General features: G+C 42.0%; 1 protein-coding gene across 1 annotated transcript in view; it reads left to right on the top strand.

Moving 5' to 3' along the window:
- Positions 1-8,817: 8,817 nt before the first annotated feature.
- Positions 8,818-22,512, top strand: part of EPG5 (ectopic P-granules 5 autophagy tethering factor) — a 108,256-nt gene continuing 94,561 nt past the window's right edge. Inside the window, exons 1-3 of the mRNA XM_086682878.1 lie at positions 8,818-8,971; positions 19,884-20,828; positions 22,082-22,319. Of these exons, the coding sequence (XP_086539004.1) occupies positions 8,909-8,971; positions 19,884-20,828; positions 22,082-22,319 (1,246 nt within the window). The 5' untranslated portion in view covers positions 8,818-8,908. The remainder of the gene's footprint in view (positions 8,972-19,883; positions 20,829-22,081; positions 22,320-22,512) is intronic.

The raw sequence follows: 22,512 nt of genomic DNA, 5'->3' as shown, positions 1-22,512 counted from the left end.
CAAAAGAAACATGTATTATCAAGACAGCACTGCAGGCACCGGAGCTGTAGTCTGGCGGGGACTTGTACGAAACTGTGGCACACGCACCTCACAGATGGCTCACCAGTTAGGATGTTGCTGTGATATTCATTCCCCGGCTCCCTTCAGTCACTGGTTGAGGGCCACCCCCAGGAGGCATTAAACCCCTGGCATTTCTGGCCTGCTGGAAAGGCGGAAATGCCAGCAGAGTGGGATCCCGAATGCTGAGAGAGTCCTTGGGAGAGGCAGTTCCTGGCAGTTGCCAGTGGGCTGACGTTTAAGGAAATGGTAAGTACTGAAGGGAGGTGGATGGTGCCCTGACGGGGTCTGACCCCTGCATGGCTCAGATCCAGCTGTGCCCCACATGGATTTTACTCCAGCTCGCCATCACTTCTTCAAGTTCCAGTTTCCAACACACACACACACACACACACACACACACACGCACGCACACCCTAGGCCGTTTAGTAGGACAAGCTACGGTCCCTTGCTACAGATGGTCCTGAGTCTCTAACTGATATTCATCATCTCCTTCCTCTAGCAGCGTGTTAGGGAGTGAATTGTATTCTGCCCACAGCCCCCTCCAAATTTATATGTTGAAGTCTCAACCCTTAGTACCTCAGAATGTGACTGTGTTTGGAGATAGGGCCTTTAACGAGGGGATTAAGTTGAAATGAGATCCCTGGGGTGGGGCACTAATCCAGTCTGGTGCCTTTCTAAGAAGAGAAAGAGGCACCAGGGGTGAGTGGGCCCGAAGGATGAGCTTGTGAAAAACAAGAGGACAGCCACCTGCAAGCTGAGGAGAGAGACCTCAGAGGAAACCAACCCTGCCAGCACCTTCATCTCGGACTGCCAGCTTCCAGAACTGCCAGAAAATTAATTTCTATTGTTTAAGCCACCCAGTCTGTGGTATTTTGATATGGCAGCCCTAGCAAATTAATACCACACATTCTAGATCCCCTTCGCACTTGGCAAGTCTACTGCTTGTCTAGGTTGCTCAACTGGGTTGGGTAATCCAGATCGTCATCACTAAGGGTCTTAGCCCCTGGTTGTCAGGCTCTTATCAGACCCTGTTTGCTGAAATTGTTGTGTTTATCACAGGCAGGGCAATACCCAGAGGCACCCCAGTGAAACTCCTGAGTTCCAGATACATTCCCCCCCACCCTACTTTCCTCATGATGATCACCAATTCCTGCTGGGACAGTTACTCCCTTCTTGTCTTGCTGGTTTACTGGCATGACTAGGCATCAGCCACCATTTAGTGGAACCCTTTCTATGTCCCCCGGTTAATGCATCTCCTGGCAACCACATAGAGCTAGGTGCTCTAGTCCAGCAGAGCCTAAAGTTAAACACATGGGAAGCACCAATTTCCCAAGTGGGTCAGTGTGACCTACCCCCTCTTACCTCTTCACTCCCAGGCCTGTTTTCCACCCAGTGGAGTCAACATATATTACCACATTGCAGCCGTATAAGCACCATATATGACCTCATCTTTAAGACCAGCATCCCAACCCTGCAAGGTATTCTCAAGCTGCCACACTTTATAAGGCCATTCCAACATTCTATCAGGACAGTAGTTTCGAGGTGATGTGGTATATAGTAGACAAAGTGGAGCCCATGGCCATTTGCCCATTGTTGTACCAACTATACTGTAAAGTGAAGCTCTGGTTATAAGATATGCATTCTCAGTGGGGGCAGAATTTCTCATAAAGGGGCAAAAATCGGTTCTTGTTGGGCAAAACGACTCTTACTCTTCTTATGTTTAAAGCACAGACACACATATGGCACATATACAGAGATGTAGTATATCTATGGTATTAGAATTTCATGAGCATGGCAATTAAGGAAAAAGTGTCTTAAAAGGCTCTATAGGGTAATGAAAAACACCAGTCTAAGGTAATGTTACGTGGAATTTCATAATGATACATGAGACACTCTTTCAGCCTTTGGATAGTGGTGTTGGCCAAGGCACTCCCAGTAGAAAAGAATAATGTATTCTTGGAATCAATCCCAGTAGAGGTGAATCTCTGCTTCTTCTATAGTAGAAGAAGCTTAATGAATCACTTCTTGCCAAGTGGCTGGTTGGTCTCCTTGGGGGATGATAACATATTAAGGGCTCACCTTCAGCTTCAGGAGCTAATTGATCAGACATTTAGCAATAGCCACTAGGGCAGGCCTGGTGAGGTGGTGGGGGGGCCTGTAGAGTCTTCATTCCTGCTACCATGGCTACTCTGTTGAGGAGTCCACCAAGGAAGCACTGGGGTGGTCAAGGACAGAGACCGCTGGATGCCACTGGATGAGTCATCCTTGCCACTTGGTTGCTCTGTACCTCCTTTGATGAGTTGTTTCTTGTGGGCACTGGTGTAAGACACAAATATTTCACACTTCGTTGCCCATTCTTTTGTTTTCGGTCTTCTGATCCTATTCCTTGGTCAATCAGTCAAGTCATGTGCCATTGCCCAGCCGTTACCTTGGCCTTCTCTTCTTCACATCAGGCTGATGACCAGCTGTGTTACTTGATGCACTGCCCACTGGGAGCACTTCTCTTCATCCTAGGTGGGGCTGTAGCATAGCAGCCCACATATAGATGAACAACAATTAACATAGAGAGATGATTTATTCTTGAACCGGGCATGAGTTTTTTTGCTCTTCTTCACCCACTGGGTTGAAGGAAGCCTCCTCTGAGGCCACAGGTATGAGCTGCAAGGAGAGGCATAGGTGAAGCAGAGGAAGTTGGGGGAGGTGTCTGCATTGCCTGTTTGAGTAGTGGCCTTCTGGATTTGCCCCCACCTATTCCAGAATGTACCACATGTTCCACAATGTACCCCACATGTTCCAGAATGCCCCCTGTACCTGACTCAGGGGGTCTAACTCAGGATAAAATGGTAATAACATTAGTTGATGTTTATGTTTCCTTTATAACTTTGACAAAATGCATCTCTGTCAATGTTACCATGGAGGCTTTCTGGCTTTCTTAGCCCCTAGTGATCTGACCTTGTAATCTTCTTTGGTACACCAACAGCAGTTGACGACCAACCCACTCTATGGTCCTTATAACTAAATTTGGCCCATATCTCTCAAATGTCAGGAATGTTCTATAAGACCGTCCTACTGAATCCTGCCCTAAGTCACCACAGATGAGGCTTCCAATCATTGTGATGCTTCAGCTTGGAGGTTACCGATTGTTCTATTTCTGTAAGCAGTGAGATCCTTGTTACCATATGGCTGGGAAGCAGTCTAATTCCAGAGTCCCATCCTGACATCTGAGTACCATTTCTGATACTGTCTTAGTCTAGGTTCCTCAAGGGGGCTTGGAGACCAGGACTTGAGATCAAGCTGTTCATTTAAGAGGTGTTTCCAGAGAACACTAGTAGTGAAATGGGAACTGAAAAAGGGAAGAGAAAGGAATGAATAAATACAAGGTTATCAAGGAAGTTGATAAGAAAGTTACTTATCACTGTGGGCAACTGGAGCTGAATCTTATGGGGAACTCTGGGCAGAGGCGCAGAACACAGATCAGATTGCAGTATTAATCTACCCTGGATGTGAGGGAGCTGAGCATTCGTATTTGCTAAAGCTGCTGTAATAGGGCACCGCACGCTGGCTGGCTTAAACAACAGAACTGTGTTGTCTCACAGTTGTGGAGGTGAGAAGTCCAAAATCAAGGTGTTGGCAGAGTTGACTCCTTCTAAAGGCTGTGTGGGAAGGAGCTGTTCTAGGCCCCTCTCCTTGCCCAGTAGATGGTCGTCTTACCTCTATGCATGTTTGTGTGTCCATTTTCCACCTTTGTATAAGGACACTTGTCTTATTGGATTAGGGCCCACCCTCATGACCTCATTTTAACTTGATTACTGAAAGATCCTATCTCCAAATAAGGGCACGTTCCAAATAAGGTCACATTCAAGTACGGGGGGGGGGGGGGGGGGGTGTGGAGGGGAGGGGGGCTCAAGCCTCCAAAATATAAATTTTGAGGGATAAAATTCACCCCATAATTGTATTTATATGCCAACTCCCACCTGTCACTGGTGGAGGGCTGCTTTCAGTTTAGGGGGATGCGGTATTTCCATGGCACCTTCGGCCTGTCATACATGTGGCCAAAGGGAGCTCTGAGACAAAGATGTGATGATTAGAGCTTGGGTTTTTGTGTACTCAGAAATGAGAAATGCCAGGGAGATATGAGGGGGACACCAGCAATATCCGGTACATTGTGGGTGCAAATAACTAATCATTTCCATGATTCATTTAACATTTTTTTAAGTGGGGAAGATTATGAGAGGGGAAATAGTAGAAAAAAGATAAGTTTTATATGTTTTGCTTCCTGTGGGAGAAAAAGTCTGTCAATAGAGGAGACTCCACCTATATAAGTCTTCAAAAAAAAAAAAAAAATGTAGGCTGGCTATTTTTGGTACTCGCGCTGCCAGCTAATTGTCTCAAGAAGCTGAAAAAATTTAGAAGTAACGTGAGTTCTGTGTGATTTTTAAAAAATATGTTTAGTAATCACGAATGATGAAATCATTAATGCTTCCTACAGAGTGAGGAAGTACTTAACTGTAGAAGACGGCCTTCTCGGAAATCATGTCACGGGAGGTTTTGTCAGTGGGGTATTGCCGGCAGATGGCAACAGAGACTCTGGAATCTAATTTTGTAGGGGAGTTTAAGAAAGGCTTACCCAGGGCTCATTCCTGAGTTCAGCAGCATTCATCGAACCCCTGTTACGGCAAATACTGTTCCAGACGCTGGCTGAATTAGGAATCATGCTCCTATTAAGTTTTGGAATACTATGTGAGTTATACTCCTTTTATGAATGCCTGGTAACTGTTTCAAATTGGGATGTTTCTCACGAGATAGAAGACTATTTTAAATTCTTAAAGCTGCAATGAAAATTAATATAACCCATTGGAAGGAAATTTGGTAAATACTTATTAAAATTAAAAATGAGAATGTCTCAGGGCACCTGGGTGGCCCAGTCAGTTAAGCATCTGACTATTGGTTTCAGCTCAGCTCATGATCTCACGGTTTGTGAGTTCAAGCCCCACATCAGGCTCTACGCTATCAGTGTGGAGCCTGCTTGGATTCTCTCTCTCTTTCTCTCTCTCTCTCTCCCTCTTGATCTGCCCCTTCTCTAGTCATGTGTTCTTTCTCTCTCTCAAAATAAATAAAACTTAAAAAATTAAAAAAAATGAGAATGTGTTTTTCATCAGCAATTTTGCAGCTAGGCATCTCTTATAGAAGTATTCATGCACAAAAATATACAAGTATGGTCATTTGTAATTATTTTTTAAAGATTTTATTTCTTTTTAAGTATTCGCTACACTCAGTGGGGAACTTGAACTTTCAACCCCCAGGATCAAGAGTCCAACTGAGCCAGATGGGCACCCTTAAGCATTGTTTTTAATAGTGAAAAATTGGAAACAATTAAATGGCTCCCAGAAGTCTGTTTAAATAAAGTTATTTATTTAATATAAAGGGAATGTTAAATTAATTAAGAGAAAAATTAAATAGAGCTATTGGGGTGTCTAGGTGGCTCAGTCAGTTGAGCGTCTGACTCTTGATTTTGGCTCAGGTCATGATCCCAGGGTTGTGGGATCAAGCCCCATGTTGGGTTCCATGCTGAGCGTGGAGCCTGCTTAAGATACTCTCTCTCTCTCTCTCTCTCTCTCTCTCTCTCTCTCTCCCTATGCCCCTCTCCCCCACTCGTGTGCTCTCTCTCACTCGAAAAAATAAAAAAGAGAAATAGAGCTATCTTCTTTATAAACACATATCTCCAAGATTTATGAATTAAAAGGTCACAGGCAATATACACATAGACACTGAGTATTTAAGAATGGGGTATTTGTGCATAGGTAGAAAGTCTGAAAGAATGCATAGTGAACTGTTAGTAATTATTGACTCTAGGGAGACAGGTTAACTTTCTATTACACGTTCTTCTATGTTGTACTTCTATGTTTGTGAAAAAATTTAAGAATAGTATAATTTAAAACTATTATATAGAAACTTTGAAGGAAGAAAAAAATATAAAATCAATGCCCATGTCAATGCTGTGACTATTCTGAATAACTCAGTATCTTTAAATAAAATATTTCTGATATTCATCTTGGCCCCAGTGTATAAGTATAGAGTATTGCAAATACAGAGAGAGTAAGCCTGACTCCCTATCTTAAAAGTCTGTTTATGCTGCACAATTGCATGGGTTCAAATCCCAACTCTCCCGTATCCTAGCTGTGTGACTCTAGACAAATCATTTAACTTCTCTGGGTCTTAGTCTCTGTCTATAAAATGAGAACAACAAAATTTTGTAGGGTTGCACGAGAATCAAATGGGTTACATGAAGAGTCCTCAGAACAGTTCCTGGCTTATAGTAAGTGCTCAGGAAATGGAGATTATTACTGCTGAAGGATCGGTAATAGCAAACCCTTCACTGCTCAGTTAGGCCAGTGATTGTGCTTGCTGTGAATATTTTAGAGTTTCTGCAGATAGAATTTATATATAGAAAATACATTTGTCATTGTTTTGTAGGTTTTTTTGTTTTTGTTTTTAAAGTTTGTTTGTTTTTGAGAGAGAGAGAGAGAGGGAGAGCACATGAGTGCACAGGTAGAGAGGGAGAGAGAGAATCCCAGGTAGGCTCTGTGCGAGCCTGACGCCAGGTTCCATCTCATGAACCAGAGATCATGACCTGAGCCCAAATCAAGAGTTGACACTTAACTTATTGAGCCACCCAGGTGCCCCCTTTATTTTCTTGTTTGAAATGAATCTTTTAAACTAATTATTTTAAAATTAATGTTCAATTTATTTGTCATATACATTTTAAAATTTAATTTTTTAAAAAGTTTTTTATTTATTTTTGAGAGAGAGAGAGTGACAGAGCATGAGTGGGGGGGGGGGGGAGGGCAGAGAGAGAGGGAGACACAGAATCCGAAGCAGGCTCCAGGCTCTGAGCTGTCTGCACAGAGCCTGATGCAGGGCTCCAACTCACAGACTTGGAGATCGTGACCTAAGCCGAAGTCGGACACTTACCTGATCCACCCAGTCGCCCCTCTTTCTCTCTCTCTTCTTTTAATTTAGTTTTCTTAAGCCTTTATGAATCTCAACATTCTATTTATAAATCTAATAAATTTTAATAATCACTTTCAAGGGGGAACTTTACCATTTGGTCAACTCAAATTCAATAGACCAAATTTTGTCAAAGAATCAGTCTCATTTGTGATTTAAATTCCTTCAGACATTGTAAACTACAGTATTAAATTTAATATAGATTAATTTCTTCTATTGCCTGAACTGACCAACAAAACCAACTACTTATGGTACCAAGGTATAACAAATTCAGTTTATAAATGTAACATATGCCCCCTTTTCCCCATAGGCTGTGATACATTTATTGCACTTTATCTATACATCATGTGTGCTTCCCAAATAAGTTGTAAATCACTGGAAGTGAAGGTAGGGTCAGTTCCATTTTGCTAAGTAGTGACTAACAGAGAACTTTGAAGTCCAAAAAGGATTTGAATTGGTGGAAGCCAGAAAGGGTATTCCAGACCTGGAGAAATACCAGCAAAAGTAATTGGTAGTAATGGTGGCATAAAGATTTTGCTCATATTTTCCAAGTTAAATACACACACACACACACACACACACACACACACACACACACACCAGGGTATACAAAGTGCAGGGGCATTCCGAGTAGCTTGATAACTTTTTTTGTTATTGTTGAGGATTTGAGATCAAAAGATATGAAACTGAACTTTATATGATCAAATAGCTCACAAACAAGTCACTGTGCAGTGGCCATCTTTGGAGTGCTTTTCATTTCTCACATCATATTTCAGGATTTTTCATTCTAGGATATGCTACCAGTGGATGAATAGACTTATTTTCCTCCCGTACAAGCCATCTCAACTGTCTTACCCCACCACCAGACAAAACAACTCACATTCATTTGTTCCATTCATCAGATATTTATTGAGCGTCTACTATATGCTGACCAGTGTGGTAGAGGCCCTTGGGATACAACAGGGAACAAAACAAAGAACTCTGCCCTTTAGGATCTTACATTCTAGAGGAGCTGACAGGCATAAACATGAAAGCAAATTTTATAGTAGTTTAAGAGGCACTAAATGCTTTGGAAAAAGAAATGGAACAGCTGGGGAAGGGAGATGGGGCCAAGCTTTTAACATCTGGAATTTAAAAATGAAGCAAGGTACACACAAGGTACATACATTCTATACTAATAATACTTTTATGGGTCTTATTTCTTCTTTGCCCTTTTTGGATCAGGTGTCCATTTCCTGCCTGGCAATTTGTTTAGTAATACCATTTACTAACATGTCTGTCGCTCTACCAGGTACCTTTCACGATTAGCCCATTTAACCTTCATCAAACATCATCATTCTCCTTTACAAAAGAGGAAACGCAGGTGCATTTAAGGAACATCAAGAGTGCCAAGCAAAGACAGAGGCTAACTGACTTAAACACAGGTCAAAACAAGATTGACAAACATCCCTCCCCGGACTCCTTAAAGCCATTGTGCCTGAGGTGTGCGCGGCCAAAATGGGTGTGGGCCAGGGAGACAGACGCGACTTGTCAACCGGCCAGGGCCCATGGAGCTACACAACCCTTTGGAAGCCGCGGGCGGGTTGGACCTGGAGGCCCCGCACGCCGGGCCAGGGGTGGAGCCTGGACGGAAGGGGGCGGATCTACCATCTTTCAGTGAAAATGCCTCCTGGAATGGTTTGTCCTACGTTGCGGCCCGTAGCGTCCCTGAGGTGCTGCCCCTTCTCCGGGAGTGGTGGATGTCTGATCACGTGATAAGTCCAGAGGCCGGAACTGGGCTGGTTGTGGGACGCGCAGGGTTTTGATAAAAACAAACGGCGACGGCGCCGCCGCAGGGTCTATGGCCGAGGCGGTAAGGCCCCAGCGCCGGGCCAAGGCCAAGGCCAGCCGGACAAAAATCAAGGTGAGGATCGCCCCCGCTAGCCTTCCAACACCCTGGCGGATGCTCCCTGCCTGTCTCCTTTTTCCTCTCTTGGGCCTCTCTATTCAGGGCTACCCATCCCCTGAGCCCTCCGCAGTCACTCCCCGCACCTCCCAGTATTTGATCCTTTACCCACTGACACTGGCCCTGTTCAGTTATTCCATTTCCACGTTCCCCTGCCGGGTTTTGTCAGGAGCCCGTATTTTCCTTTTCCTCCTCTGACCTCTATGGGCTCTTTTCTGCTTCCTTGACTTTTTCTCACCTAGGTCTGGATTCCTGCCATGTAGTAGCTTTTCAGTTTCCAGCCTCATCTTTTGACTCTGTCTCTTTTCTCCTTTAAACCTAGGAACATTTTCAGTCCTCTCATGCACAAAGAGGGAAGGGACCGCTCCTCCACGCGTAGCATGTACTCTCTGGTAGAACTTTATGGATAGCGACAGATAGAAAGTAGATTATAGTGATGGACCTCTTCACTTTTGAAATTCAAGGTGATGGTGCTGCTGCTGCTGTTTATTTCTCATTATCCTGGTCATTTATGATGGGGAATGAATGTCCAGAAATGAAACCAGGGCAGGGCTCACACAGTAGAGATAGATTTGAATTTTCTGGGTTTCTTCTGTTGGTGTGTTTTGTATTCGATGCAGCTTGGGTTTTAATTTTACTCCTGTATATTTTCTGAAATGACATTTATTTTACAGTGAACAGATTAAATGCTGGCCCTGGATGGCTGGACCTAGATTATTCTGGCTTACCTAGAACTGAATTTACATTAAGGAAATAATGATGATGGCATTACAATTACTGGGAATTTCCTTTTCTACAAGGGGGTGATGTGCAGAGCAGGCATAACTTAAAAAAGGTATCAAAATCTGATTTTCTCATGGGAACAAAATTTTGACAAGAGACAGGTGTTCACTGGTACGGTATCTAATAATCCATAAATGCTTTATGTGACTGTCTTTCATTATGATACATTAAAAAAAGGCTGTAATGGAGTTGTGCACATCAGTATACCCAGGCCTGTGAGGAGTTACTCTTTGGGGCGAAAGCCATCTTGCTATCTAATTTACGAAGCATATTTAAGAGAAATAATTTTGCATTGTATTGGGCTGGTAAAGAACTAGCTAGACAGAGGAGGAAGAAAAAAGCCCTTGGTCAACCATGCATAAGGTCCCTGAACCTAGAATGTGGTTGTGCATAACATGTAAACATCAGTCACGTAGAGAACAGAATCTTAAATCTTAATCTGTAGGGTTTTTTTTTTTCCTTTTAAATGAATGATGAAGTGACAAGTGATAAGTTCAAAGTCATGCAGTTTGACAACTCAAGTTAAAGCCAAATATCGCAATCCAGTAGCTTAATAAATTCATATATCTATATGTCTCTGTCTATAGATAGAATGTTATAAGTACTTAAAAACTTAAGAGGATGCTCTGTGAAGTTATTTTGTTTGCAAGAGAGTTTCTAAAATAAACTAAAAACCTTAAGCTTTTAATCCATCATGAAAAACCAATTGCTTATTTTATTGACATATATTAGGCAATTTTCCTATACAAACCCATGTTAATTTATTTGAAGAGCCCTTCATTCTAGAGGTATTTGGTCAAACCAGAAATCTGGGCCACATACCTTTTCTCACTCTCCAAGTCTCATCAGTCACTAAGTCTTGCCAGTTGTTGTTCCTAAATATTCTCTTAATTCTGCTCATTTCTCTCCATCCCACCACTACTATCCTCCAAGGAAGAATTCTTGGATTTCTGCTAAAGGGGCCTTTCCAAGTTCATTCTTGCTGCCCATTCTCTAAACTAAAGCCAATTGATAGTTTTAAAAACAAAACCAAAACTGATACCTCTTCTCCTTAAAACCTTTCAAATGTTCCCCATTGCCCAGAGGCTAGAGTCTGGAGTCCTTCCATGGTCTCAGGGCCCTAAATGATCTGGCTTCTATCTTTCTCTGCAGCCTCAGGTTTACCACTGTTATCTCTTTTGGTTCTCAACTCTATCTATCTGTCTATCTTCTTCTGCTTCAGGACCTTTGCACATGCTGTTTCCTCTGCCCTGACACCTCTTCCTGCCCCCCTTACCCTAGCTAGCTGCTGCTCAGTCATGAGATCTCTAGTGAAACAGTGCTTCCTTAGAGCTTTCCCTCATCACCCTCACGTTACTCCCTCCTGCAGTGGCACACTGCATCCCTTTTGTCACTCGCCTCACTCGTAGTTATTTTGTCAACAACTCTTCTCCCTTCTCAATGAGGGAAGGCCTTGTCTTGTTCCTAGTATCCTTCACAGCTCTCTGTGCACTTGGTCATGTTTGTTAAATGAAGGAATAGATGCTGGTATTGAAGAATATTTCCAAGCTTTGTCACTTAGAAGAATTTAGTAAATTTCCTCTGAGTAGTGTGAAAAAAACAAATGGAAAAAGTCCATAACACCAGTAAGGCCCTCATATTTGTCATTGAAAAAAATTATTCTCTTAGAGTAAATAGATTCATTTTTAGTGCTGGCTGTACTTGGGCCATAATTATAAAGTTCTACATTAATGAAATCTTTATTATCTGTAATATAATTTGTAAATATAACTATTTACAGAGCCATAAAGCAGTTCCAAGGCTCAGTTCAGGAAGTGAGTAGTGTCATGTGTTGTTGCCTTTAGACAGTTTGGGTGGCTTGTGTATTTTTTACTCGGCAGCTGACCTGCATTCCTCAATGTTAATCATCTGGTAGATGACCTCATGTTGTTAGGTTGTGGTTATCACCTCATTCCCAAGAGAGCATCTTTATAACTTTTTCATCTTTTAGTACCATTTTCTACTAGAATATCCCTACCTCAGAGGACCCTGACTTTGGTGATCTTGGTAGATTAGAGGTTAAGTACAGTAGGTTTTTAGATTTGGACTTATTCTGCAGATGCAGTGTATTATAGTCCTGGAATGTATATGAACATTAGTTAAATTCTGAATGCCAACAACTCATTAACAGTAACAATGTATGGTGATTGCTAAAGATAGACTGAGATGTGGCCCAGAAAGCTGATCACAGAAACAGAAAGACCTTTAAACTGCCATCCCCTATTGCTCTTGCCTGGATGATTTCTACCTCTTAGTCCCTCCTTCCCATGAGTAGTTACAGGAGTGAAGGTAGGGGATGCACTATATATTATTTAGTTCCTTTTGTGCCTCCTAAGATCTATTCATTTGTTGAGCAAACACTCACTGGTCACCTAGAAACTGTTCAGGGTACTTGGGAAATAACAGGAAAATCAAAGAACCTGGCCTTAAGGCAGTTTACATTCTCAAGGGAGAAGACAAACAAACCAATAATCCCCCTAAAAAAATAATTAAAATATGTGATATGTTAGGAGGTGATAAGTGTTAGGAAAACAGAAAAAGAACAGGGTACAGAGTTGAGGAGTACTGGTGAGAGATAAAGATGGGTTGCAATTTTCCAAGGTGACATTTAAGTAAAGACAGAAAGAGACGAGGGAGTTAGCCACATGGATTTTGGGGGAGAAGTGTTCCAGGCTAATGCCCTAAAGGAGACCTGTCTGGTTTGCCCCAAGAACTGCAGGGAGGCAGTCTGGATAGGATAGAGTGAGGGAGGGGAGGGTAGTGGAATGAAGTCAGAAAGGTAACACAGGGCCAGGTCATGCAGGGCTGTGTCAGCCATTGTAGCAACTTCTACTCCGATGGAAATATGTAAGCACCAGAGGGTTTTGAGCAGAGGAGTGATACCATCTGAGTTATGCTTTAAAGGAGTACTGTGCTTGCAAGTGTTGATAATGGATTGTAAAGGAGCAACAGTAGAAGCAGAGAGACCCTCTAATCGACTGTTGCAGTAATCTAGGCGACAGGTGACAGTGGCTTGGACCAGACTTGTATAGCAAAGGTGGTAAGAAGTGTTTGAAGTCTGGGAGCTTCTGCAAATAGAGCCAAGAGGATTTGGTGATGGTTTAGATGTGGTATGTGGGAGAAAACAGTCAAAGATGACTCTGAGATGGAGGAGGTGGTGGATGGAATAGGTTTGGGGGCTGATCAAGGGTTCAGTTTTGAATATGCTAATTTAGAAGCGAGTGTCTGCTGGACATCCAAATGGAGATGGAGAGTAGGGTTGGGTATGGGAATCTAGAGCTTGGGAAAGAGCTCCAGGCTCGAGATTAAGATCTGGGAGTCTTTAGCCTAGAGATATTTAAAGCCGGAGACTGAATTAGGTCACTTTGGGAATGAGTGTAGTGTGAAAAGGTGATAAGAAAAGAACCCAGGGCACCCCAACTTTAAGAGTTTGGGGAGAAGAGGAGGACACACAAAGGAGTGTGGGAAGCTACCAGTGAGGTATTATGTGTCCCCAGTGCTCTTAACCGAGAACGTAGGGCCCAGAAGCTGGGTGAAGGAAGTGTATAAAGGAGGAGGAAGAGGTCAAGCCTACAAAATTCTGACACGTGAAGTAAGATTGTTAAGAGCAACAGGAAAAGAGGTGGCAGCCAAGAGGAGATGTACTCAAAGCAAAATATAGAGAGACCCCATCATTCCCCCCAAGTCTTTGTACTTGTGCAGCATCCCTGTATATGCGCCCCCCCCCCCCCGCCCCCAAGGAGAGCTGGTAAAATTGCCCCAAGAGCTCTTGATCTGATACAGACCCACGTGTCCAAGCCCTTTTTATCTGTTCTGTGCCAGACATTGTGCTAAGTGCTGTGGATACAGACATTATTGATAAACAGACCCTGCCTTTAGAATAATCTCATGGAAGTATTCTGTGAAATGTGTAAAATTGAACCTTTATTATTCATGAAGAAGCAGCTCGTTGTTATTTTTATGGGAGGAAAGGAGTCGTAATTATTTTCACTTACTCCAGTTCAGAGAGAAAGAATTGCAAATGAGGAAACTTCCATTTGTTTCCCAGAACTTGAACTCTCATTTTTCTTCTGATTTTACAAAAGTGCTCATTGCTTAAAGAAGTATGTGTGCCTGAGAATACACACATACACACACACACACACACACGCACACACACACAGAAATGTGCAGCAGAAATGAAATACCCTGAATTCCATCTCCTGGAGATAACTAGTAGTGGCAGTTTGTGTGCATTCTTTAGTTTTTTCCCACATGTACACAACATTCCAGAGCATATTTTATTTACTGTGATGTGTGGTTAAGTGTGGTTTTCCATATTAACGACTCTTCCATTTCTGTATAAGTGCTTGATTATTTTTCCTTCTGTGGAATCATTTTAAAATTTGTTCTCTATCCATATGTAATTTATGTGGAGATCAAAAATAAGGAAATACGGATTCCTAATCTCCCGGCCAATTTTAGTTGTAAGAAACTTGTCTTTTGTTTAAAATAAAATGGTATGAATTTTTGCACACATAACTTGATACACATGGAGCCCTATTTAGATTTTATTTTGTGATCTGTAATGATTATTATATGTACAGTATGTTCTCCTTTATCTTTATCTCTAGTTAACTCAAGTAGGCAAAGTAATTGGAAGCTGCCTTTTTTATTTTTAAGTGAGATTTTGTATTTTTAGCGTAAGAATAGATTCATATTCTGATCTAAAAGTTGCGTTTCCTCTGAATTCATTGGATAATCCCTCTGCTTTCTGAGAGGCATATAAAAATAAACTGAGTGTGCCAGAATACATGGTAAATATTTTCTAGATAATTGAATAATGTCTTTATCTAAAGTTCTTTATTCTAGTACGTAAGACAGAGCTCAGCGCACAGTTGGTACTCAGTAAACCCTTACAGTCCTCCAATCCATCACTAGTGTCTCAAGAAACATTTATTGAACACTGCTGAAAATCAGAGGCAGATCAGATCCAAAAACATAAGATATAGTCCCTGGCCTTGAGATACTTGTGGTTTATGTGGAGGGAGACAGAACATAAAGGTAAATAAAGATAAGTAACCGTTATGTCTAAACCTGTAACCAGGGCCGGATGACAAGTATATATATAGCAGGAGTTCAGAGTAAAGCACGCGTGGAAGGGTCATTGTAAGAAGATTTTGTCTCGAGGCACGATCATAACTGAGTCATCAGAAGCGCTGAGTGCCAGAGTTAAGAGTCAGTTTTTCATTAAGTGGAGAGCTGTGGCTGTGTCTGTGGTGTTTAGAGTGGGGTCTTAGGAAGGCCAGTGGTAATGGCATCTGGGATGAATTGGTGGTGGGGCAAAGGCTGGAGGCTTGGAGACCATTCAGGACCTGTTCCCCTTTTCCGTGCTTTGGAAAAGTGACATAAGCCACAGGGAGCCACCACTGCTCCTGAGGCCTTGGCTTTGGTGATGATCTCAGCAAATTCCCTCTCCCTCCACATTCACACCCTAGAGGTCCTGCCCCGGTCTTGGGATTTGTGAGGGAATGGTATCAGGCCTTTGCCATCAGCCCAAACAGTTGTCCGTCCTTCCTTCCAGGTAGCTTCCTTGGTCTGGATGGTCCATTTGAATCAAAGCACCAGCTTCTCTGTCCTGCCTCCGCTCGCTCCTTAGGCCAACTCCAGGCTAATTCCTCTCTGGACCTAACTTCCCTAACCTGTACAGGTGGAAAGTTTTTTTTGATTCCACTTTTGAACACCAGAGAAGCACTGACTTCCACCCCAGGGGAAATAAAAGCCTAAACAAAGTCGTATGTGTTCTTCCCAGGGAGGCTAGGAAGTTTTTTTTTATTTATTTCTTTTTTCTTTTTTTTTTTTTTTTCCCCAACGTTTTTTTTTTTTTTTCCCCCAACGTTTATTCACTTTTGGGACAGAGAGAGACAGAGCATGAACGGGGGAGGGGCAGAGAGAGAGGGAGACACGGAATCGGAAACAGGCTCCAGGCTCTGAGCCATCAGCCCAGAGCCCGACGCGGGGCTCGAACTCACGGACCGCGAGATCGTGACCTGGCTGAAGTCGGACACTTAACCGACTGCGCCACCCAGGCGCCCCAAGTTTTTAAAAAATTCAGTTGATTCTCTAGCCATATTATCTGTTGCTAGAGCTGCTGGGAGTGGGCAGGCGAATTTGGGAGTAGCAGTTGGAGACTTCATTTTGTTAGTGAAGGGGAAGAATTTGAAATTACAAGGGCAATTCTGGAGTGAGGAGAGAGAGCAGTGAGGTGAGGTTGGAGTGGAGTGAGGTGGGACATGGGGAGGTTCAAAATTGCCTGAAGGACAGGCTGGGGAGGAAGGCTCTGGAGGCCTGTGTGTTGGAGGAGGTGTGGTTGCTTGCCTTGCCCTTGATCATGTGGCCCATTTTGTGGCTGCTTCCAACTCCCTGTCTTCCAGTTGGCATTTAACACCCCTTGAAGTGTCTTCCGGCTTAAGGAAAGAGAACTAAAAATCTTCTCTGTTTTACATTCCAGTCTCTACTTCCTTACTTCTCATTCATTTGTCAGCTCACTAAAGTTTAAAAATCGCTCATCTTTGTTTTTAATAGCTTTATTGAGATGTAATTCACACACTATACAGTTCATCTATTTATAGTGTACGTCAGTGGTTTTCAGTATGATTATAAGGTTGTGCAGCCATCACCACTGTTAGCAACTGTTCTCTATAGTGGCTGCATCACGGTACAGTCCTGCCAGCAGTGTATGAGGGTTCTAATTTCTCTACATCCTTGCTGTCACTTATTATCTTACTTTAAATAGTTATCCCAGGGGATGTGACGTGGTGTCGAGGGATTTTGATTTGCTTTTCTCTAATGGCTCATGATGTTAGCATCTTTCTGTGTGCCATTTGTATATCTTCTTTGGAGAAGTGTCTGTTCACATCCTTTGCCCATTTTTAAATTGGATTATTCATCTTACTATTAAGTTACAAGGTTTTTTTTTTTTTTTAATTTTTTTTTCAACGTTTATTTATTTTTGGGACAGAGAGAGACAGCGCATGAACGGGGGAGGGGCAGAGAGAGAGGGAGACACAGAATCGGAAACAGGCTCCAGGCTCTGAGCCATCAGCCCAGAGCCCGACGCGGGGCTCGAACTCACGGACCGCGAGATCGTGACCTGGCTGAAGTCGGACGCTTAACCGACTGCGCCACCCAGGCGCCCCTGGGTTTTTTTTTTTTTTTAATTCTGGATATAAGTCCCTTATAAGATAATTGATTTGCAACTATTATCTCCCATTCTGTGGGTTATATTTTCACTTTCTTCATAGTGTCATTTTCAGCACAAATATTTTTGATTTTTATGAAGTCCAATTTATCTATTTTTGTGTTATTTGTACTTTTGGTGTCATGTGTACCCCAAGGTCATTGAGATTTACTCCTGTGTTTTCTTTTAAGGCTTTTAAAGTTTTAGCTCTTACATTAGGTCTATGATAGTTTTTGAATTAATTTTTGTATATGATGGAAGTTAAGGGCCCAATTTCAGTCTTTGGATATCTTGTTGTTAAGCACCATTCATTGAAGACTACTCATTCCCTGTTATATTGTCTTGGCACCCTTGTTGAAAATCATTTGAGCGTAAATATAAGGCTTTATTTCTGGATTCTCAGTTCTCTTCCATTGATCTATGCTAGAACCACACTGTCTTTATTACTCTAGTTTTGTAGTAGGTGTTGAAGTGGCAAACTGTGAGATCTCCTTTGTTCTTCTTGTTCAGAATTGTTTTGTCTATTCTGGGTCTCTTGCATTTCCTTATGAGCTTAAGATCCAGTTTGTCATTTTATGCAAAAAAGGCAGCTGAAATTTTTATCGAGATTATGTTGAATTTGTGTATCAATTTGAGGAGTATTGCTGTCCTCCATGAACATGGAATGTATTTTCACATATTAGGTCTTTAATTTCTTTCAGTAATGTTTTGCAATTTTCAGAGTACAACTTTTACAATTCGTTGGATAAATTTATCTCCCTGTATTTTATTCTTTGTTCATTATAAATGAAATTATTTTCTTAATTTTACGTTTTGATTGTTCAGCTCACAAAAATTTGGCCTTTCCCCTGACCAGTATACCAGCGTTTCACTCACTGTAGTAACCAAAGGCCTCCCTCTCTTGATTTTCTCTTTCTGAACTCCCAGTCTGACAAACCTATTTATTATAGAAGCATGCTGAACATCACTGCAGTGTAATTGGACCCACTTTTTCATTTTCTTATAAATACTCGTGCAGCGCTTGCTTGTTATTCGTGATTTTAGGCAGTTGGACAGACTGGTTTGTATGCATTGTGTGGCTCATATCTGAATCTGATATCCACGGTTCATAGTATAGGTGAATGTAGTTTTGGAGGGGGCACATGGCTTCTTTAATCACCACTTGTAAATGTTTGGTAGCCATATTCATTACCAGCAAGATGACCTCAAATTCCATTTCAAAAACATTTATCTTTTCTTCCTAATATTAGGTACATATAAACATCTTACATTTTTGGTTATTTACTCACCAACTTTTTTTTTTTTTTTGCTGAACATTTGCTGGACGGCACAATCCAGAATCACTGATAACTTGTGTAACTGTCAGGTTTGTCTTCCTTACAGTTTCACGGTGAAAGGGGAGTACTTGATTCAGTCATTTTTCCAGTTTGTTTGAGTGTAACAATTTTATTTAAGTAATTTTCCTGTAATTTTTTCTTCTTTATCATCGTGTTTTCCAATGTGTCTAGTTTGTTAGTGCCTGAAAAAATTTTAAAACCATAATTGATTTTATTGCATTTTTTAATGGTTAATTTTCTGGTTTTTTTTGTTGTTGTTTGTTTTGTTTTGTTTTTTGGAGTTAATTTTGGACTTCACAAAAAGTTGTAAATATAATACAGAGAGTTCCATATACCCTTCATGCAGCTTTATGTTATCATCTCACATAATCATAAATTCTATGGTCCAGAATGTTTATCACAACCAAGGAATTAATTTTGGTACAATACTATTAACTAAAATATATAATTTATTTGGATTTCAACAGTTTTCCTACTAATGTTCTTTTTCTGTTCCAGGGTCCAATCCAGGATCCTACATGGCATTTAGTTGTCCTGTCTCTGTTGTTTCCTCCCATCTCTTGATAGTTCCTCAGTCTTTTCTTTGATGACCGTAACAATTCTGTTGTTTTGTAGACTGTTCCTTAATTTGAGTTTTTATCTGGTGTTTTTTATGATCATATTGAGGTTACACGTTATTGGAAAGGCTACTGAAGAAGTGATAGGCCTTCTCAGAACATCACATGGGGATGTGCTACTGGTGATGTTATCCTTGATCACGGGTTAAGGTATTAACCTGTCAGAATTCTCCGCTGAACCTTACTATTTCCCCCTATGTAATTACTAAATATTTAGGACATACTGTGATGCTCTGCAGCTGTCTTGTTTCTGCTTACATTTTCACTCACTCACTCTAGCATCCATTAGTAGATCTTGCCTGCGACAGTTATTACCATTGTGTTGTAATGTGAATTTTCTGTTTTTCTCATTTCACCTACATTTATTGATTGAAATTCTTTAAGAAGGAAGTCATTTGTTGTCCATTTACATTTATTTTATCCCGTGGGTTATAATCTAATCCTGTAGTTACTTATTTTATTGCTCAAGGTATTTGACTTTTTCTGTGCTCAAGGTATGGGTTTTCTGTGACTATGTGAAGATGAAGGTAAATCTTTTGAGGCCTCAGCTACTTGGAAACTGTTCTGTTTCGCTTGACCTCTAGCAGAATGGAGAACAACCCAATTAAAACTTTCCTCCTCTGTCCTCGAATCATAATTTGCTGCTTATTTTGATGTCTTTCTCTTTTGGGATTATACTAGTGAGTCTCCCAAGTTTACTGTAGTCAAAATTGATTAATAGGAAACATGAAACACATCGCTCATGAAGTTTATTTAGGTTCCATTTTCTAAATTATAACATTTAGATTTTATATACAGTTTAAGAATTTCTTATGTTTAAATCATCAATTATTGCTATATTACAAATTAATTCACATTATAAATCTTGTTTTTAGGAAAAGAAAAAATCTGAACCCCTTCAGAGGGAAGAATCTGATGAAGTCTCCCTTCCGAAAACCTCCAGAGAGCTGGAAATTTCTGCTCCAGCTTGTGAATTCAAAGGAGACTGTCTGAAGGTGTTAACTGATTCTCAGCTCCAGAATGCTGCCAGTGGACACAACGACAGTGAAATGTTTGATGTACCACTCACCTCCTTAACTATAAGCAACGAAGGGTCCCTGACATGGAACACAGAGACCTCAAAGGAAGGGGAGGAGGTCAGAGCCTGTGTTGGGGACGATGCCGTGAAGCCGAAGGTCGACCTTGGAGACAGTGCTGGAATCAAAGTAGAAACCCCCAAGAACTTTACAGAAGCAGAGGGAAATACATTGATACAATGTGGACCTTCTGAAAGCCCCTTGCATCCTGATTTTTTTCATACTCAGCAAGAAATGGAAAATTTACAGGTCAGAGAAACTCCGAAAAAGAAAGAAGACAAACAAGCCTTGGGTCTTTCTCCAGAGGTGCTACAAAATGTTGGCTTGCAGAGTTCTTGTGAAGCCAAAGACATTTTTCAGCCACCTAGAGTGAAAAGACTGTATCCCCAGCTGCCAGCTGAAATTGCTGGAGAAGTACCAGCTTTGGTGGCAGTGAAACCCTTGTTCTGCAGCGAGCGACTGTACCCCGAGCTCCCATCTCAACCAGAACTGGTACCATTTACTAAAGAACAGCTAAAAATCTTTGAGCCTGGTTCGTGGCTGGAAAATGTTGAGTCGTATTTAGAAGAGTTTGACAGCATGGCTCATCAGGACAGGCACGAATTTTATGAGTTGCTATTGAACTACTCCCGATGTAGGAAGCAGCTGCTGCTGGCTGAAGCTGAGCTCCTTGCTCTGACGTCTGATTGCCAAAATGCGAAAAGTCGACTATGGCACTTTAAGGAGGAACAGTTGTCTGTGCAGGTATTTTGACTATTTCAGGAGCCTGGGGGATTTGCAGTGGAGGTGCTCTCCTCGTGAGGCCATCCAGGTCTGGAGTATGCTTATACTAACGCTTGACCCTGACCTAGCCCAGAGTAGTACAGTGGAGGAGTCACAAAGTCAGATGCCTGCAGGGGCCAAGCAGGTGACCTAGAGAAGTGAAGTGGGCTGAGCGGGATGGTGGTCACTGGGCTCATGCCCAGTGGTCTGGGCTCATGCCTGGCCCAGCAGGGGCAGCTGCTCTTAAGTCCTCGCTGATTGTTGCTTTGAGGCTGTGTGGTCCCACATTGCCACGTCTTTTCAGTTCCTAAGAAGAGCTGGAAATCCGGATTTTTACGGGAGGGATCCTGAAATGTAAAGGTTGGCAACAAAATACAGAGTAGAGGACAAGCAAGTCATGTCTCCAGGTCAGATCCAGCTTGTGGACCATTTACTTTGTAATCTTGGGCATAATGCCAGGAACATCCAGTAGGTGGAGAGTGTCAAGGAGAGCATGATCCATGGGGTAAGCTTGAGACGTGATGAGGAAACAGGGAAGGCAATCAGATGTGGCTGTATGGAGGCCAAGGTGGCCATTAGGAAAGCCATTCCATAGTGGCCTGGGAAGGATGGCAAGGAAGAGAAAGGCGCTCTTGACAAGTTTGGCAGTGAAGGGAAGCCGGAGATACCAAGGAGAAATATGTGCTTTTCCCCCGTCCTTAATCCTTATTTATTGGGAGACTCGTGTATCTCTCTTTGTAGATAGAAAGGAGTCTGTGGAGAGGGGAACATTTGATTATACTAAAAAGGAGGATAGAATCAAGAACACAGCTGAAGGTGTTAGTATTGGGGTGTTAGTATTGAAAAGGAGAGGAATTTCTTTTGAGCAGAGGGTAGATACAGAGATATTTTGAAGTCCCTTGAAGTTGTGGAGATCTCACATTATCTTCAGTGTTTGCAAAGTAGAAGGTAAGATTATCAATCATGAGAGTCTTAGGGGCAAGTTTTATTATTTTTTTCTGAGGGTTTGTTTTTCCTTCTTTGACCTTGTGATGCTTTACAATTGGCATTATACTTCTCGGCACCTGATTATATATTTGATTTATTCTTGTCTATGTGGCGGTACTGTCCCCTCACCATGATTTATAAGCTCTTTGAAGATGGTACTGAGTCAACGCATCATATGCCTGCAGCCTGATTATTTCAAGTGCAAAGAGTTAACTGGTTTCCTGTTTTCCCCTTTTGTCCACCGCTAGGGTATCTGTGCAGATCAAGTGAAAGTTTCTGGCTATCATCGCTACCAAAGAGTAGAGATGAATGAAAATGCACTGGGGGAGCTAAAGAAGCTATTTGATGCCAAATCTGAGCACCTCCACCAGACCCTCGCTCTGCATTCGTATACCTCTGTGCTCTCAAAGTTGCAAGTGGAGTCTTACATTTATGCCTTACTCAATAGTTCAGCTGTTCTGAGATCTTTAGCAGTTCAAGGCCGAGGTAGGTGAATAATCAAAGTCTCACTCTTTCTTGTGATCTGCAAGGAAAAAAAGAATTGAGGGGTTGGTTGAATTGTGCCCTAATTGGTATTAGAAGGGAACATTTGTGCTGTTTTACCTTGTCTTTCCCAAAGCAGGTTGGAGATCTGCCTTAGTAACATTTCTTGGGAGCTATGCCAGGTCTCCCTTCCCTG

Source organism: Puma concolor, chromosome D3, assembly GCF_028749965.1.
Source record: "Puma concolor isolate L17-30 chromosome D3, mPumCon1.1.hap2, whole genome shotgun sequence".
Classification (NCBI taxonomy): Eukaryota; Metazoa; Chordata; class Mammalia; order Carnivora; family Felidae; genus Puma; species Puma concolor.
Note: the sequence above shows the minus strand (reverse complement) of the source record. Positions and strands in the feature narration are given on the sequence as shown.